Genomic DNA, 16844 nt, shown 5'->3' on the forward strand with positions numbered 1-16844 from the left:
CCTCCGCCTCCAGCCAACCACCGCCCGGCTCGGCCAGGCCCCGCCTCCAGCCAATCACCGCCCGGCCCGTCCTCGCCTCCAGCCAACCACCGCCCGGACCGGACCGGCCCCGCCTCGCCTGACCCGGCCTAAGCCCCGCCTCCTGCTCCGCCGGCCCCGCCCGGTCCCGGCCCTGGCCCTGGCCCCACCCCCATCCCGGCCCCGCCCAGCCTCTCGTTGCCGTGGCTGCCCCTCGCGCCCAGGCCCTGCCGCTCTGCGGGCCCGGGGCCGGGCTGACCGGGGCCCCGGAGCAGGCGCTGTCAGTGGCGGGAAGGGGGGATGCGAGGGGCCGCTCAGCTGCCTGGGCTGCGCCCCGCGTGCCCGGGCTCTAGCCCTGCTCCAGCCGCGTGGGCCTCGCTGCCCGCGGCCCGGCCCGGCTTGGTGGCGAGCCCGGCTGAGCTGCCGGGCCCCGTGGGGGAACCCGCCCGCGGGAGCGGGGTTCTGGCGGCTGCCCGCGGGCGATGGTCCGTCTCGGGACAGGCGCACCTAGCAGTGAGGTGCCGGCACAGTGCTGGGCTTCTAGCGCCTTTATTCTCTGTAGGCAACAGGGGGGTTTTCTTTACAAAGAGGGAGGAGCCTCATTCCGCAGCCCCTCCAGGGCAGCACAGCTAGCGGGGGACGATGTGAACTCACAGGCCCATCAGCCTCGGAGGGCTCTTCGCAAAGCGGGTCACACAGGCGGGAGCACGCTCACCCCGTCGGGCACAGGGATAAAAGAACAGTGTTTCGGCCATCAAATGGTGCAGTTGCTCTCTCCGAAGCGCCGGCACTTCATCAGTTTCAGGTAGGTCTCCACCTTGTGCAGGTCTTTCTTGAAGCAGGACAACAGGCCGTAGTTTTTTAACAAGGCGTCTTCGTTCCGGAGATTGATGTCAAATTTGTCATAAGTGGGTCTGAGGACTTGAAATCCCCGGAGGCTTCCATCTTCCAGCTCCTGTGGGGACACGGCAGCTTAAATGGGAGGGAACAGCTCTTGGGCCGGCATATCAGAGCCCACAGGGCTGGGACCATGGAAACAGGTGCTAAGGTGTCAGCACAGCTCAGTGCCTCCCAGTCTCAGCACTCCTGAAGAAGGTGCTTTCACAGGCATAGAAAGCCGGAGACAGCATTTAGGCAGGTGGTGTGGAGTGGGCTTAGCACACTTGCATGGGTGCTTTTGGGAGTTAGCACTGGCCTGTGAGAGGGAGTGTACTGGGGAGAGGAGCTGCTGTCAAACCCAGCACGCCCCATCTCATGGATGAGCTCATCAGCTACCCAGGACAGGCAGCTGGGAGGCAGGGAGGGGTGGGGTGGAAAGGAGGGGCAGAAGGGAGTAGGTGATGTGGATCGCCCTCTATGAATTTTACTAAAGAGTGCGCAGGATTCCTGTAGACCTTGGGATGGTCCCTTACCTGCTGCTTCCCTCCCCCCTTCCATTTTCTTCTTGTGGACTACAAGCACATACAGTATGTTTAAAATCCATGGTTCTCAACCCAGCCCCCTATGTTACAACAGAAGATAGTTTCCCATCTAGCCATAAAGGAGGTGGCTACTGTGTTGCTGTTCAGAGCTCATGTTCCACTTGTGCACATTCTTTCACCTACACATTTTCACAAGTAGAGCCATTATACGTGTGCGGTTGTGGACGTATTAAACTATAGTCTTCAGGAAGAAAGCTGGACAGGGCGCCAGACAAGAATCATAGAATCATAGAATTCAAGATCAGAAGGGACCATTATGATCATCTAGTCTGACCTCCTGCAAGATGCAGGCCACATAAGCCGATCCACCCACTCCTGAACTAATTCTCTCCCTTGACTCTGCTGTTGAATGCTCCAAATCATGATTTAAAGACTTCAAGTAGCAGATAATCCACCAGCAAGCGGAGGAAGGCGAAAAACCTCCAGGGCCACTGCCAATCTACCCTGGAGGAAAATTCCTTCCCGACCCCAAATATGGCGATCAGCTGAACCCCGAGCATGTGGGCAAGACTCTCCAGCCAGACCCTCTGGAAAAGGCTAACAATATCCCAACATTGACTCTTTGTACTAATTACCAGTGTGGCACGTTATTGACCTATTGACTAAGACACAGTAGTGAGGGGATTGGATGTATGAAATGGGCTGGAGAGACTGCCTAGGTGTCTCAGTAACACAGCTGACATGCATCCGACGAAGTGGGTATTCACCTACGAAAGCTCATGCTCCAAAACATCTGTTAGTCTATAAGGTGCCACAAGACTCTTTGCTGCTTTTACAGCTGACCAAAGCGCTCACTTTGGTGAGCTGGTGAAATAAACCTCTTTTCTATTTAACATTTTGCAGTCCCAGTGGAGAAATCTTTAGCTGATGTTACCAGGCTCCTGCTGCTTCTGACTGAAAAGCTTTGTGCACCAGCTGGAGCATTTTTTTTAGCTTTTTTGGCCTGGTAAGCACTGCTTGAAATGGAAACCTGATTATTTGATTGGCTTCTCAGCATCACTCTGCCCAGGAATTGAGTACAAGTGTAAGTGAAACCAGTGGGGTTGCACAGGTGTACATGGAGTGCTGTTGATGTGTGAGAAGGAAAGAACCCAGCTTTACTCTCAGGGCCAGACTTTTTTAGTTGCCTAAAGATGCAGCTGGATATGTAGGTGCCTAACTCTCATAGGACTCCCAAGACACTTCTGAAAATCCCACTCAGCTGCTGTCTGCATCTTTAGGCACCTAAATATTCTTACAGACCTGGGTTTCAGAGCCCAGGCTGAGTTTGCGGTGCTGGCAGTGTGGGAAAAATCCCCTACCTTTTACTTATAAACTGAGCACACTCGAAATCCCTGAGAGACCATAAACACTTCCACTTTTTAAAAAGCCGCTTTTCAGAGTAGAACCACTATAAAGCAGCTGGGCTGAGAAGCATTGATTTTCCAGGGAAGGGGTGGGATAGATTTTCCCTCTTCTTATAAAACTCCATACTCCCAGTGATGGAACACAAATATTTCAGGGCAGAAGCCTGCACTCCTTACAGCTTTTTTATATTGTTGTAACGATCAGCTTCAGCAGAGTGTAACACAAGTCTAAGGGCATGGAGAATCACGTCCCCCAGTGTGAAGTTTAGACCGTTTGTGTTCTCCACTGATTGTATTATAGAAAGGCTTTCTTCTTGTATCAGTGCGTCTCGCATGTGGCCACTTGAGCATGGAAATGGCAAAGAACAGGCAGGTGCAAGCTCATGTCAGTGATTATTTAGGTTATACATAGGAATATCAGCAGAATACTGAAAAAAACTAGGCGCCTACCATTGCTGTGGTGGAGTTAAGATTGCTTGGGGACACACAAATCTGCCTTTTTTTTTTTTTTTTTTACTGCAAATGACAATTTTCTCAACTTCTGTTTTTTCAAAATATTACAGGGCATATTTACATTAACACTGACAAAGTATTTTGTCAAGGGATATAGCAAGCTTTCTTACAGTGCCACTTACAAGACAGAGAGAGCCTCTTAAAATATTGTTTAATGATAGGCTTGGAAAGGACTTTCCATTCTATCCTATCCTATTCTATTCTTTATTGGTTTTTATACCGCACTCGTCACCATAGTCTCTGAAAGCCTTCCAGTACTACAGTAAGCAGTGTGACTAGCATATGTCACGTGTTTGTTCATTCATCCTCTCTCAGGGGGAGAAGTGTGTGCAGGGGAGCATTTTGTTTTGATTTTTTTCATTTCTGTATCTGTACACAGTGCACACTCCCTCCCTATCCCCCCCCCATACCCCCTACTCCAATGGCCAACTTGGTAACAGTGTTGCCAATTTAGTCGTTTTCCAACCCCCTGTAAATTCAAACACCACCTCTATCATTTTATTTCTTCGGGAAAACACTGGTCTACACATACGTGTTGCCATATGTTTATGTTAGAGAAGGAAGGTCAAAGAAATGCACCTTGCATTTGGAGCAGGAAGTGGAGAGGTTTGGGATGGTCCCTAGTCCCTGGGTGAGTTCATTCCACAGTCTTGAGCCAGCCCCCAAGAAAGCTCTGTCTGCTGGAGTCCAGGAGAGCAATGTGATTCTGTAATCATGTCATATGCTGCTGCTTACCCTCATCAGAGCCTGGATACCTTCTTCTAAGTCCCTCAGTTTTTCATAGACTCTGTCTGAGGTGCCAAACACAAGGCTGTTGGTGAACACCCTGCTTAGGAACTGCACAGGGTTTAACCAGGACTGAATGAGAATCAGTGAAAACCGAAGCAGCTCCATGTCCTGAAATGAAAATAAATTGGTCAGAGCTCTGCAGGAAAGGTGTCGTCTAAGTAACAGGCATGTGCTTTCCATTCTGAAACAGAATGTGACTGAAAGGAACTCTGGAGCACTGATTTGCTTAAACTGAGATAAAGCCATAAGTGATCTGGGGAGCCTCACCCAGAAATTCTCTTCTGTGTGGACAGTATACTGTCCAAGCCTTCCTGGTGTGCGATTTGTTACAGTTTATACCACAGCTGAAAACAAAGCCTGTCCTCTCCCTATGCAATACCCTTCAAGGTCATGCATGGTGAAAAGGACGATGCAAAGAGCAGTGTCTCTTATAAAGCACCTTTCATCCCAGAGCATTTTGCACACCTTACATAGGCCAGAATTGCTCCACCCCCAAAGGAGGTGGAATGTGGCATCTATCTAAGAGCTACACTACATGACAGCTTGGGACAGGAAGTGAGGAATCCTGATGATTCTACAAGGGAAGTTTAAAGAGACAGACTGGAATTCTCCAAACTAGAATTTGGCCAGGACACCCGGAACAACTCCTGCTCAGAAAAATGCCACAGGATGGTTAATGAGCACAAGTGGCTAAGTGCCTCTTGCTTTTATCTCCCGTTGGGAAGTTAGCAACCTCCCCTGAGTACCGTGCTGGGGCACTGCATTTAGTGTTGTGTTTGATAGAATGCGCAGTTGACTACTTCATGGGTAGCCTGAACTTTGATCCTCAGGGGTCTCCTCTTCAGGTGCTGTCCAGGCCCCACCCAGTTTAGCTTAGCACATCATGCTTAGCTGTAGTTTTACTGTGCAGACACTCAGGCGCTACCTCAGACAATGTGGAGTCCCACTGGAAACCCTCTTTTCAGAAGCAGCTCTGCTGCCAGTTGAAGAGAACTTACTGATTTCTGCTGGGCATCATCTTTTCCTGTGGGAGCAGGAATGGTTTCTGAATAACAAAATGCTGATTGGGAAATTTTGTTGGAATGCCTCTGCTCCTCTGGAATATAGGTCCGTTCCTGTGAAAACATCCCAAACACACTGAGAACTGCCCTTTCTAGTACCCTGGGAAGGGGCCTGGGACCCTTCTCCCCAGGCTGAACCGAAGAGTTACTGTTAACAAGACAGGAAAATGAAACAAAAAGTGACAGATGCTGTGAAGGGCTGGCAGATGGGAAATGGCATGCGATTCCCGTGATGAGCCAGCATGTTGGCCAGGTTACTAAGGCTAAAGATCAGCCTCTGACTAGGTCTGTGCTATGAAATAACACATGCAATATTCAGTTTAGCTTCTCAGAGGAAGGACGTAATCTGTTCATAGGCGCTGACTCCATGGGTGCTCTGGGGCTGGAGCACCCACGGGGAAAAATTGGTGGGTGCTTAGCACCCACCAGCAGCTCTCTGGCCCATTCCAGCTCGCCTCCGCTCTGCCTCCTCCCTGGGGTGCGTCGCTGCATCCAGCTTCTCTCCACTCCCTTCAAGCACTTGTGCTGCAAAACAGCTGATTCGTGGCAAGCCTGGGAGGGAGGGGGGAGGAGGGGGAATGCAGTGCACTTGGGGAAGAGGCGGGGCCAGGGCAGGGATTTGGGGAAGGGGTTGGAATGGGGGTGGGGTAGGGGTGGGGACAGGGTGGAGTTGGGCGGGGCCAGGGAAAGTTGGCCCCTATGAGCCTGTTCGTATTGCTGCAAGCTAAGGTAGCAGAAAACCAGATGATTTTGGAAAGCCGAAGGTCTGCCAGCTCCATATGTAAATTATACCCTCTTTGGACACAGTAAGTCTTGTAAAGATGTGTCATCCCCCATGGCTTGCAGGGGCGCTGATGCCAGGTTCCCCTCAGTGAAGGTGGCTGAGCCACTGGGCTTTGGAAAGTGAACTGTAATGCCGGTCACCATGAGGGGACAAGGAAATGTGGAGGGTGGGGAGGAGAGTGGGGGGGGGGGGGGGAGGGAGGAGACTGGGGTGCAGGGAGGAGACTAAAGGTGGTTGCTGGGAAAGGTGGGGAGACGGTGGAAGACATGAGGGTTGTACGGGAATATGGAGATTGGGATAGAAATGAGTTTGGAACCCCTGCCCGGCATTGGGGAGAACTCCACAAACTGAACATGTCTGTGTTCGTGGGGGAAGATTATCCCATTTTCAAATAACATGGGAGTCCAATGGCACGACCCCGTGATACTTACAAACTCTTTGTATGTGTCAGCAGCCAGCAGGTGGAGGTGCTGGGCCCTCAGCACGGCATTGGCAAACAGACTGGAGAGGGGCATGGCAGGGAAGGCTGCTGCCCCCCGTGGCCACTGCAGCCCCAGGATGATTGCAACAAAGAGCAGAGGAGAAAAATATGACCCTGCAAAAGAAAGGGGCGGTGTCAGTAATCCTGGGGGCAGTGGCCTAATTACTGTTGGGGGTGGGTGGGGGGGAGGCTACAATGAAGCCCCTTCCATCCCCTTTGCTCTTTCCAGGGCTGGCACACAGGGAAAGCTGATGGGGGGTGGGGGTTCAAAGGAGCAGCTGGTGACTGCTTCATACATTATAGACCATCCTGATTATCTTTTTTCACCTCCTGTGTAGCACAGGCCAGACAATCTCAACCTGCATCACACCCAGAACTTCCAGTTGAGCTCGAGAGTATCTCTCCAAAAGACATCTAGTCCTGACTGACAGCAAGTGCCGGAGAATCCCCCATGTCCCTGAATAAGCTGTTCCCATGATTAATTACCCTTGCCGTTACAAATGTGCTCCTTATTCCAGCTTCAGCTTCCATCCATTGGCTCTTGTTCTGCCTTGTCTGCTGGATTAAAGAGCCCTCTATGATCAGAAATCTTCACCTCCGGGAGGTCCTTACAGATCAGGATCAAGTCACCTTTTTAGCTTTCTCTTGGACAATTAACAGGCCGAGTCTTTCACTGAGAGGCCGGTCAATTTTGCCCTCACAGTTTGTGTTACTTAGACACCTGAGTCATTGATTATTCCACGTATTATGGCCATAGACGTCTGGGTGATCTAAATCGTGTGCAAATAACTGCAGGAGCAACATAGCAGGCAGTTATTTGTAGCCTTCGTTTCCATCCCCAAAACCTGTCCATGCTGCTTTGTACCCTGGGATTCCAGTCTGCCAGGTTGCATGAGGCATTGTTTTTAGCCCTGAGGTCTTGAGAGAGGAGCCTCGAAAAGCAGCTCAGAACTGAAGTGGAGTGATAAAGGCAGAGTCAGAATAACGGGATGCCTGAGTTCTGATATCTTGTGAACCACCATAGAGCACCTTCTCTGCCACTACTGCTGAGCTTTCCCAAGGGGGGATCACATTAGTGTCTGTCAGTCATACCTTTGAAACTGACACAGGCTCTTCAAACCAGACAAAACCACAGACCGTCACAAACCATTTCCCAGAGAGGCATCTCAGCATCCCAACAGGCTGAGCTACTCTGCTGATCAGAGCAATGCAGTGCCATGGAAAGCCGGCAACTCTCCCTGTATCTGAGATCAGCCGGCATCTGAACGCAGAGGTCCCCAGCCCAGACAAAGTGTATATGGCTTGAGAAAGGAGCTAAAACTTGAAAAGCCGGGGTGAGGCAGGGCACAGCTAAGGGCCGAGCCAGACCAGCAGATTATATCCTGAACCTTAATGAACACAAGGTGTCACTGAGCTCAGAACAAAGAACACTTGGAATCGGAGTAAATACGTGTTGCTAATGAAAAGGGGAAAACACCCACTCGAGTGTCTCTTCCAAGACTGCCAGGTTTGCTCTCTTGGCACATGTGAAGCAGGGTTTAACCCTTAGGAGCCTGAAGATGAGTTTAAGGTGAGAGAGAGGAGTGGAGCAAATGAGTCTCAGTCTTCTGCAGTCTCCCTCCCCCTTCCCCTTTCACTCCCCTTCCTTGAATGAGAGCACCCCCGCCCCCAGGAGCTGAGGAAGGGAAGAGAGCCTCCTCACCCCACCTGCCAGACTACCATGGAGCCAGGCAGTATTTATCCCAGGTGATGCTGACCTCCTGCAGCTGCAGGGCTGGGGATCAGTGAGGGGTGGAGCAAGGCTCCTTTGCAGCAGGGGTGTGGATGTGCTAGATGGGGCAGCTATGCCCTATTGCTCCAGCACCACTGAACATACCCACATGCCCCAGCAAACCAGCTGTTTTATTATCTGTCATGGTCCAGGACCTCCTTGTGCTAGGCACTGTACAAACACAGCAGAGATCCCTGCCCCAACAAGCTTACAACCCCCTCTACATTGGCCACCCTTAGGATTAGTGCAATGGAGCTGAGCTTTAAAAACCATAACTTAGAACTTCCCAACTTTTGTGTGATTAAAATGATAACCTCCCTGTTGCTTAGGAACACAGAAATCACCAGGCTGGATCAGACCTGAGGCCCCTCTAGTCCAGTATCCTGGCTCTAACACTGCCCAGCACCAGCTGCTTCAGAGGAAGGTGCAAGGACCCTGCATTAGCAGGCATGAAATAATCTGCCCTCACATATAGGTCCTGGCCTCTAATAGTTAGAGAGTGGCTTAAGCCCTGGAGCAGCAGATTTAATATGCCTTCATAATAGAGGTTATAACTCTGGATATTCCTGTGTCCATAGAAATGTCCAATCCCCTTTTAAAATTGCTAAATTCTTGGCCTCCACATCTTCCTGTGGCAGTGAGTTCCACAAGCTAATTACGCATTGTGTGAAAACATATTTCCTTTATCGGGTTTGAATGTCCCATCTTTTACCACAGACATTGAGTTTACACTGCACACGGCAATACTGTCCTTTCTCTGCACTGCGTCCCACTATCCTGAGCCTGCACTGATGTTCACAGTACTTTACAATTCAGATATAAAAAGGTACCTGAAGCCATTTCTCTTTGGTAAGTTGCAGTTGCTCAGGTGCTGTTTGAAGCTGGATGTTTCTAGGCTGGTAGTGGGAACCTTTGAACCATTCTTATATACTGGGGTATCGTTGTAATATTTATGCATGTTTCCATGAACGTGAGACACCATTCCCCCCTGCCATATTGGTCTATGCATAAATGCACAGGTGTTCACAATGGTGTTACCTACTCAGAGTTGTATTATACATAAATGTAAAATGTATCACGGATGTTTGCCTAGTGCTAAATTTAGCACTGAATGATCCCCCTATGTTCTGTTTATTGTAAATAGAGGTCATCTAGCTGAGATGTTCATCCCCAATTTCAGCAACCACTGAGTAACTCATCCTCCACATTGTTCACTGTGCCATGTAGAAAATGCACCTCCTCCTAGCTGGATGGGGCAAAGCTTGCTCTGCCCTGACAGGGACAGCTGATCGCTCAGGGAGGCCTTGAGAAGAAGCAAATGGGATACTTTGCAGTATTTGTTGCTTAGGACAACAATGTCAGCCGCTCTTCAGAGCAGAATGACTGTGCATTAAAACATGGGCAGTGATGGATGGAGGGACAGATCCAGCAAAAGGGCCCCCACTCCCCCCCCATATGCTTGTCTATTGTCCGCCCTTTACATTGCAAAACCAGATCCAAACCCTATTCGTTAGGCCCCTGGTATTCTAAAGCACTTTAGAGTTCTGTTACAAAGCCCTGGATTTATGTAGCGGAGCTGCACTGAGTTTCACTGCAAATGGGGAATTCTGTTTTATTCTCTATCAGTTCTAATACTGTGCTCATCACCATTGTATCTGAGGATCTTCCAGTAGTGCATGAAATGACATGGCTAACATCTGTCATGTGCTGTTTGTTCATTAATGATCTGGAGGATGGCGTGAATTGCACCCTCAGCAAGTTTGCAGGTGACACTAAACTGGGCAGAGTGGTAGATACGCTGGAGGGTAGGGATAGGATACAGAGGGACCTAGACAAATTAGAGGATTGGGCCAAAATAAATATGATGAGGTTCAACAAGGACAAGTGCAGAGACCTGCACTTAGGACGGAAGAATCCCATGCACTGCTACAGACTAGGGACCGAATGGCTAGGCAGCAGTTCTGCAGAAAAGGACCTAGGGGTTACAGTGGATGAGAAGCTGGATATGAGTCAACAGTGTGCCCTTGTTGCCAAGAAGGCTAACAGCATTTAGGGCTGTATAAGTAGGGGCATTGCCAGCAGATCAAGGGACATGATCATTCCCTTCTATTCGATATTGGTGAGGCCTCACCTGAAGTACAGTGTCCAGTTTCGAGCTCCACACTACAAGAAGGATGTGGAAAAATTGGAAAGAGTCCAGCGGAGGGCAACAAAAATAATTAGGGGGCTGGAGCACATGACTTATGAGGAGAGGCTAAGGGAACTGAGATTGTTTAGTCTGCAGAAGAGAAGAATGAGGGGGGATTTGATAGCTGCTTTCAACTACCTGAAAGGGGGTTCCAAAGAGGATGGATCTAGACCAGGGTCCACGCGTCTCAATGCACCCATGTCCTGGCCAGGTTGAGCATCCACTAAACTGGGCAGAGTGGTAGCCACGTGCTGGCCATGAGGGTAGGGATGAAAGGACCACTGATCTAGACTCTTCTCAGTGGCAGCAGATGACAGAACAAGGAGTAATAGTTTCAAGTTGCAGTGGGGGAGGTTTAGGTTGGATATTAGGAAATCCCATGCACTGCTACAGACTAGGGACCGAATGGCTGGGCAGCAGTTCTGCAGAAAAGGACCTAGGGGTTACAGTGGACAAGAAGCTGGATATGAGTCAACAGTGTGCCCTTGTTGCCAAGAAGGCTAACGGCATTTAGGGCTGTATAAGTAGGGGCATTGCCAGCAGATCAACGGACATGATAATTCCCCTCTATTTGGCATTGGTGAGGCCTCATCTGGAGTACTGTGTCTAGTTTTGGGCCCGCACTGCAAGAAGGACGTGGAAAAATTGGAAAGAATCTAGTGGAGGGCAACAAAAATGATTAGGGGGCTGGAGCACATGACTTATGAGGAGAGGCTGAGGGAACTGGGGTTGTTTAGCCGGCAGAAGAGAAGATTGAGGGGGGATTTGATAGCTGCTTTCAACTACCTGAAAGGGGTTCCAAAGAGGATGGATCTGGAGAGGTGGGGGGTGTTAGAAGGTCTGCATGGCAGTCACCGCCTCTTGCCACCCTTTTCTTGGTCTCTGGTGCAGGCCTCCTGCCCCTATCTTCCCTGCTTCTGGCCATTGAACTGGGGCCCTTCTCATGGCACTCCTATGCAATGTTGTGGGCCCATCAGACACTGCTGATGAAAGCACCGAGGGCCATCTAGCTTGGTCTGCACCTCTACATGTGATCCAACTCTCCTTTGGGCTCATCGTCCAGGGCAAGCAGCCCCCCCCCCCCAGGTGCTGGATCCAGGGATGCAAGGTTTGATGTAGGCTCGTTAATAAACACACTGTTGGGAGGACGAGCGTGGTGTGTTCCTGGAAGCCACTCGGTGTTTGTATCCTGTAGGCGCGACAACGTCAGAGAGTAAATGTCAGGCTCCTGGGCAGGGAGAGCACTGGATCCTGCTGCTACCACGTATCTGGTAACTGAGGAGCCAGCAGCATCTGGGGGTGTTTTTCTCCTGCCACTCCAGAATGTGTTTGAAGATGTCAGGCTGTGTCAGGTGCACACAGGAGGTGCCCTGCCCAGCAGTCAGGGACTGGGGGAGAGGGAATCCTCTGGGCATAGCGGTGTGTGGATGGCACTTCACGCAGTGGGGGTCACTCGGCGGCAGTGTACCGAAAACACACCACCAAGGCAGCCACCTGCGTTACAAGGACATTCTGTAGGCTGCTCAGTCAAGCACTTTGGAAGTGCCAGATTGACGCAACCTTCATTCTTCCCCCTTGTGCGTGCGACCTGGCTATTGAACGAGGCAGGGGTGCGATGGGAAACCCGTGTGGGGACATGAAATCAGAGACTGTACCTGATGTGTGTCCCCAAAGGGCTGCACAAGCAACCAGAAGGTGTACAGCTGGCATTTCCAAACGTGAGCACCCGAAATAACTGGCTTGTAACGGCAATTTACTGCAGGCAATATCCTAGGGTCTTTATGAAGAAAAACCAGATTCTGTTATGCACAGTGGTGATGAGCCCCTCACTGTGCATCAGCAGTAGAGTTTTAACCCTGAGCCATCAGCATTTCAGCACAGATTGCTCACCCTGGGGCTACAGGATTCTGTTATCTGGGGCCAGGCAAGGCGTTGGTCCAGGTGCCGGTTGATTGGTTGGGAGTGCGGGGGAGCTGGCTCACTGTGCTCTCTGTCTCCCTCGACTTCCGGAACTCCATACCCTCGTGTTATCCCAAGAGGGTGGGAATGGGCCACTGGGGCCAAGGGCTCGGTCCTGGGGAGGTTTCCAGTCCTGCTCTCTCTCCATCCTCAGCACAGCAGCTAGTCTGGCAGCTCTCAGCTGTGCCCAGCCCAGCACATGCTGCTGCTGCTGCTTTGGATGCATGTGGATTTAGTTCTTATTTTGGCAGGGTGCCAAAAATGTCCTGAGAAATGGCTGTTTTCCCATTTATATCTCAGCAATAGCGGAACAGGATTTTATGAAACAAAGAAGAGGCACTTCACTAGCCCAAGGCTGTCCCCCTGACTGAGTATCAAGGACCTGCTGCGAACAACAAAGGTGGGAGAGCCTCTCAAAGAAGAGGCGACAAGAATCCTTTCTGATGGAAAGTAATCGGCAACCCAAATATAGGGACTGCTGCCAGATCCCCCTGGCAGTGCTGCCAGCCCTTGCTGTTTGCATGAGTCTCATGTTGTTTGGTGTTTTTCTTAAAGCCTCAGGTCCAGGAATGATGTAAGCACATGAGAATCTCATTGAAACCCCCTTCCAGAACCGGAGAAAAGGTTGAAAACATGGCCCCTAAGGGCTCCGCAATCAAGGTGAAGACGGGGAACGCCACATTCGTTGCTTATGAAAAATCTCATGATTTGTAAGCCATCCTCGGGTGCTTTGAGTGCCTGGAGTTAGTGACCCTGAGGCAGGTTCTGTGCCACCTGCTCCCTCGCTTCAGGTAGAGTGTGTCTGGGCCGGGGATGGGCGAGATGCCCTAACTGGTCCTGGGCTGTTTTGGCCCCTGCTGGCCCAGGTTGGGGGGAAGCAGGCAGGTGGCTGCTCTTCGTCTCTTCCCCCAGCTATGCCGTGCTGCACACACAGGATGTGCTGCACACACAGGATGTGCTGCAGTTTCTCTCTGTTTCCTGCCTGTGGAAGGGACAGCGTTAGCCCTGCTCTGTGAAACAACAGGAAAGAAACGGTTTGGGTTCAGTGAATCGCAGGAAACAAGCCCAGCCCATGAAGCAACTGTCAGCGCGAAGTCCCTCTCGCATCCTTCCAACCTGCCCTCAACAGTAGAGCACACTGGTGGGTGGGGGTGCAGTGTGTTTGTGTGACAGTAGCGACTAGAGCCCCCCCGGCCCCCCGGGATCAGGGCCCACTGGGCTGGGGGCCGTGCACACACGGGAAGAGTCATCCCTTGCCCCAGGTTGCTTACAGTCAGCAGGTGGGGAGCGGGCAGCGAGGGTGAATGGCAAAGGCCATGCCGGGTCCATGTACACTCACTGCCAGGGCAGGTCTGCGCTGCAAAGAGAGCTGCTGAGTATTTAACTTGGGTTAGCTGGCCCAGGTCAAAATAGAAGTGAAGACTTGGCAACTTGGCTTTTAACCCAGGTTAGCAGCTCAAGCCATAGCCTGTGGGGCAGCCTGGTGCTGAACTTGAGCCAGAAGTGAGTGGCTGCAGCCTCACTGCTGTCCTACCCTGCGTTAGCTAATCCCAGGTAACACACCCTTTGAGCCTGGGAGTGGTGCGAAGGGGCCTGCTCATTAATGAGTGTCTGGCCCCACCAGTCTGAAGGAAAGACTGAGGGAAGCCTGCGGAGGTGAGGAAGGGTTGGGCTGGGTGAGTACTGTCACATCCGCACCGGGAAGCTCCCATCTCAGGTGAAGAGCACCCCAGTTCAGTGTAGCTTTCCCAGGGAAACCAATGGCTCCAGAATGCCCTCAATGCAAAGTGAGCAAAGGGTTCACACCAGCCTTGCTGAGTCTGATTCTAAAATGACAGTTGGGGGCACAGACAAGGCCTGAGGGAGTCAGGTACCCAATCCTGTTGCCCTGCCCTGTGTGCCTAACTCCCTTGGGGTCCTTGTAAATCCCAGGCTGGACTCCGGGAGAAAGAATTTGCCCATCCGTAAGTGACTTGTGGTATTTACATGCTACATTACAGAATCAGTCAGTGCTCAATTACTGGGTTTGTGAACCAGTGACTGTTTAATTACAACAAATTACTGACTAATTCAGCTATAGCGTTAAAACAATGCTGAGAAGTTCTGATACTGCCTTTCCCCAATCCTTGGGCATCACACAGATAGGGTGACCAGACAGCAAATACAAAAAATCGGGACGGGGGTGGGGGGTACTAGGAGCCTATATAAGAAAAAGACCCAAAAATCGGGACTGTCTCTGTAAAATCAGGACATCTGATCACCCTACACACAGAGCAGGGACCCTCCTCTCCCCCCACCCGCCCGCATTGCACAGAGCACTCCTCCCCCATCCTTGGGCATCGCACACAGCACTCTGTACCCAAAACACCCTGACACCCTCATATTTATCATGGTGCTATGATTATGATATATTTGGTACAGAGTCTGCCTTTTGAGGTATCATTCTAAAAGTCTTGATCTGTTGAACATTAATAATATCCTGTTGGATTGTATGCACTATCAGTGTATGTGAAGTTATGAAGTTTTGCTACGTGTGTGTTACTGAAATATGGTGTAAGGTTGGGAACAGCCACAACCAATCTTTCAGGTACAATAATGGAACAACCAGATACTGCTGATGGCCCATTAAGGGGACTCCACACTACCAAGGACTATCACAGGATCTGCGTACAATGAAAACCTCTCAGCGATAGCACATCAACAATGGACACCGCTTGACTCACATCCTAGCAAAAGATCTATAGCTCCTCCTATAAAGGAGGGAAAACAACATAAGCACGTGGCCTCCCACTCCTCCCCCACAACTCAACACCTGGAAACACCTCTGGAGGACAAAGACTGAATGAGGGAGGTGGTCCCAGGCTGGAAAGGAGAATCCCAGCCTGTGTATTCAGGAACTATACCATCTACCAGGGTGAGACACTGCTTGATTCAAATCCTGTCTAGTTTATAGAACTCAGATTGTGGTTTTAATTTCATTTCTTAGGTAACTGACGATAGCTCATCTCAATTGATTAGACTCTGCCTGTTGGTATGCATACTTCCACCTTTTCATGTTCTCTGTATGTATAAATATCCCCTGTCTGTGTGTTCCATTCTATGCATCCGAAGAAGTGAGCTGCAGCTCACGAAAGCTCATGCTAAAATAAATTTGTTAGTCTTTAAGGTGCCACAAGTACTCCTTAACTTTGATCTGTACATTTATTACTTACAATCACTTAAAATCTATCTTCCTGTAGCTAATAAACCTGGCTTTATATCTTACTTAAAACAATGTGTTTCAGTTGAGGTGCCTGAGGAATCTCCTCCGTGTACAAAAGCTGGTGCACATCCGCTTGCTTTGTTAGAAGTGGCAGACTGGGAAATAAACGTGCACTGGCCGGGCTTGTGACCAGGTGTGGGGTCCTATGCGGGGAGCTTGGAGCATTGGCTGGAGCCTCTCTAGTGTTGGTTCATGAGTGGCTAGGAGATGATTCATGTAACTCAGCTGGTTGTGTCCCTGCCTGTGGATGGCTGTGCAAGTGCAGGACCTGGAGAGGATTGTCACAGCACCACAGTGTGAGAGGGGGCTCAGCAGTACCCCAGTTCTAGATTGCACCCCGAGGAACCCGTCACACCTGTCCCCTCCCGCACCCCAGGCACACAGCAGGGACCCTCTCCTCCCCCAACCCGGGCACTGCATAGCACAGGAACCCACCCCTCCCCCACCACTGGGTCTCATACATGCCAGGGTGCTGTTTGATCCACTTTGGCACAGTGTAGCCATGGTGTGAGGAGGGGTCACACTAGGGCTGGGTCAAGCCTGTTACTCTCATGTCTCAGTATCCCAGATCTGTGGGCATGTGTGAATGTGGGGCCATTGCAGCCCCGAGGTTTCCACTCTGCCATTACACCTTGTCTGGGGAGAGTGCCCCTTTCTCTGGCTGCTGCTGCCGTCCCTGCAGCTGGCTCAGCGATCCCAGCTGGGTAATGGGGCGGGGGTAGGCCCTGAATGACAAACTCTCCACCCCCTGATCTCCAAGCAGACATTGTGCTGGGAAAGTCCCGAGGCAAATGCTGTGGGCACGGCTGGGGCCTGACTCTCGGGGGTGCTGGCACTGAAGGTGTGAGCTGGCCTCAGTCAGGGCCGGCTCCAGGCACTAGTGAAGGAAGCAGGTGATTGGGGTGGCCAATACAAAGAGGGGGCACTCCGTTCGGTATCGGGGCCGCACCTCCGGCTCTTCGGCGGTAATTCGGCAGCGGGTCCCCTAGTCCCTCTCTCCCTCTTTGAGCTGCCGCCTCAGTGCTGCCAGAGAGGAAGAGAGAGAGTGAAGAACCCACCACCGAAGTGCTGCCGACGAATGAAGCGGTGCAATTGAGCTGCCGCCAAAGTGCTGCCGATCACCGTGGGTTTTTTGTTTGTTTTGCTGCTTGGGGCAGCAGAAAAGCTGGAGCCGGTCCTGGGCTCAGTGGC

The 16844-nt window shown here is 51.1% G+C and overlaps 1 protein-coding gene across 1 annotated transcript; it reads right to left on the reverse strand.

The window, feature by feature from the left end:
• Positions 1-599: 599 nt before the first annotated feature.
• Positions 600-9084, reverse strand: GH1 (growth hormone 1). The gene is made up of 5 exons (XM_039504049.1): positions 9075-9084; positions 6424-6638; positions 5146-5262; positions 4094-4255; positions 600-973 (listed from the first exon to the last, which is right to left on the reverse strand). The coding sequence occupies exons 1-5, from the start codon at positions 9082-9084 to the stop codon at positions 773-775; spliced, it is 705 nt and encodes a 234-aa protein (XP_039359983.1). The 3' UTR covers positions 600-772.
• Positions 9085-16844: the final 7760 nt, after the last annotated feature.

Source organism: Mauremys reevesii, linkage group 17, assembly GCF_016161935.1.
Source record: "Mauremys reevesii isolate NIE-2019 linkage group 17, ASM1616193v1, whole genome shotgun sequence".
NCBI classification, from domain to species: Eukaryota; Metazoa; Chordata; order Testudines; family Geoemydidae; genus Mauremys; species Mauremys reevesii.